The sequence below is a fragment of the Pundamilia nyererei genome, unplaced genomic scaffold, assembly GCF_000239375.1.
Source record: "Pundamilia nyererei isolate P.nyererei 1_Seehausen unplaced genomic scaffold, PunNye1.0 scaffold00016, whole genome shotgun sequence".
In the NCBI taxonomy this organism is placed as follows: domain Eukaryota; kingdom Metazoa; phylum Chordata; class Actinopteri; order Cichliformes; family Cichlidae; genus Pundamilia; species Pundamilia nyererei.
The window spans coordinates 996,246-998,645 of NW_005187417.1; the positions used below are offsets into that span (position 1 = coordinate 996,246).

At 41.9% G+C, this 2,400-nt stretch overlaps 1 protein-coding gene across 1 annotated transcript; it reads left to right on the plus strand.

Moving 5' to 3' along the window:
* Positions 1-6: 6 nt before the first annotated feature.
* LOC102213723 (putative nuclease HARBI1) lies at positions 7-1,121 on the plus strand. The gene is made up of 3 exons (XM_013908890.1): positions 7-474; positions 587-857; positions 1,113-1,121. Exons 1-3 carry the CDS (start codon positions 125-127, stop codon positions 1,119-1,121), a joined length of 630 nt encoding a protein of 209 aa, XP_013764344.1. The 5' UTR covers positions 7-124.
* The last annotated feature ends 1,279 nt before the right edge of the window (positions 1,122-2,400 follow it).

Sequence of the window (2,400 nt, forward strand, 5' to 3'; positions counted from 1 at the left end):
CCAATCCTCTGTCAGCAGAGTCATCACCCAAACACTGACAGCTTTGTCACAACCTAATATTGTGACACAATTTGTTTAATTCCCGCTGGATGCCCGCACTTTACACACACATAAAAGGGCATTTATGGACATTGCAGGATTCCCTGGCGTTGTGGGTGTAATTGATAGAAAACATGTGAGAATAACTGCGCCATCAGAGGACGAGGCTGTCTTTGTTAACAGGAGGCATTTCCACAGCATCAATGTGCAAATAGTCTTCAATGCGGCCTGTAAGATTTTGGACATTGTGGCTAAATGGCCAGGCTCCACACATGATGCGAGAATGCTCTCCGAGAGTGGCATCAGACAGCTTTTTGAGAGACGCTATGTGCCAGCTAATTGCCACTTGTTAGGGGACAGTGGCTACCCATGCACACCATGGCTCCTTACACCTTACCTCCAGCCACACCAAGGGCCCCAACTAAACTATAACAGGTAAGCCAAACAATACAAAAATCATGGAAATGAAATGTAAGCAATATGTTAGAGCATCCAAGTAGTGCAATATTTCCATCAAATAATTAAAGGTCTCTGTATTCTATTGTAGGGCCCACAAGACAACAAGAGCGGTGGTGGAGCGTGGCATAGGCCAGCTTAAGAGGCGCTTTCATGTTCTCCACAGAGAGGTGCAGCTGAGGCCTGAAAAAGTCAGCAAAGTCATCATAGCCTGTGCAATATTACACAATATTTGCAAGGTTAGACAGATTGCAGAACCTCTGGAGGATGGCGATAAGGATGAAGACAACGATGAGGATGGTGGTGAAGAAGATATTTACATTCCACAGGGGAACCTAGCCCAGAGTGGACTGCCTTACAGGGCAAACTTTACAAATTTACATTTCAGGCAAGCTGTAGCCCCATGTCTTTTGAGAAGTTGTGATGGTATTAAGAACTACCACAGTTTTACTGCACATCACCTGCAATTGTTAAATGCAAGACACAGAACACAATCTGTAAATGGTTTCTTTTTTAGGTGTTCAATTTTAAGGCGGTAGTACTCCTCCTGAAGGGAAAGGACTTTTTTTTTGTTGTTCAAACACATCAATTGTGAGTTGCAATCTGCTCTCCTGCAGGGATGCTGACGGAGCAGGTGCTGCGGATGGGAATGGTGTTTGATCCGCCGGGCTATCCTGATATTGTGTCCCAGGCGTGCCTCTTGCCTTGGCTAGTGACAGTTGGGCCAAATTTTCCTCGTAACATACCTTTATGTTCGTTCACCAACTGGGCCAGCAACAAACCTTGCTCCTCAGTCCAGTTCGGCTTGCGAGTCCTTTTTTTTCCCTCCATTTTCTGTGTTTGTAGGATATTTGTTAACAAGCCTTTATAAATATACCAGCCAGCAATCACAGACATTGCTAAAAGCTGAGCCGTGTTACCCTCGTTAAGACCACACTGGACTTGTAACGTTGTGATTTCTACTTCATTAAGGACAGCCTCTTGAGATAGGCCATCTTGTTTTCAACGGGATCCATATGGGAGTGAAAGTACAAAATATGTCAGCTAGGATATTAATATGAGCAAATAAGACACGAATCATTATTTGAACAGGGTGTAATGAGTTTAAGTTTTCACATATTTTAGATTCTAATGTTAGGCCATAACCCCTACAGCTTACTATTCATTTTCCAGATATTTTCTTGAATGTGAAATATTATTTACAATTACAGTCAGCATAAGATTAGAGTGTATAATTATGTTTCTTGATGTGAGGGTACATACTTTGCTCATTATCACCAAAAGCTCATTTCCATCAAACTTGTAGGATCAACCAATCACGGCTTTTGAAATGATGACTCATACCTAGCAACGGGGTCAACCACACCTCCTCACTAAGATAGGACTTTCCATCCATTCCTTGCTCAGAGTTCACTGAAAATGTTCTGGAATCACTTCTAAGCTAAAACTCCTGGCAAGGAATTTTTAGGTTAAGTTAGGAGCTCTCTGAGAGGATTCTCAGAATCTTTAGGGATACGGGCCCAGAGGTTTATCCACAATACACAACCAGAGGAAGCTGCTTCCCTCTCAGCTTATGTAGCTCCACCATTAGTTTATGGGACACACAAGCAGAGTTAAGCCTGCTTCAAGAGACAATAACCGGTTGTAGCCACAAGATGGCAGCATTTTACAGGATGGATGCAAAAAACACTGATTTTAAAGTGAAAATGTATAGCTGTAAGATGCCGAATATTTGCTTTACAGTAATCGACACATATGGTCAGCTAGCTTTAGCTTACTTAGGCTACATATCTGCCACTTGTGGGGTTTTCTAAGGTTAAGCAGAGTCCCTTTAACTTAATGTAATATATATAAATTAACATTAATCTTTGCATTAAAGATACTGAAATATTTATGCATCTTGTC

What these genes read in the sequence shown, in the direction of transcription:
- LOC102213723 (XM_013908890.1), top strand. Translation starts at nt 125, where the DNA reads ATGGACATTGCAGGATTCCCTGGCGTTGTGGGTGTAATTGATAGAAAA. An exon ending in CCCCAACTAAACTATAACAG is followed by an intron (nt 475 to 586) that starts GTAAGCCAAACA and finishes ATTCTATTGTAG; the next exon opens with GGCCCACAAGACAACAAGAG.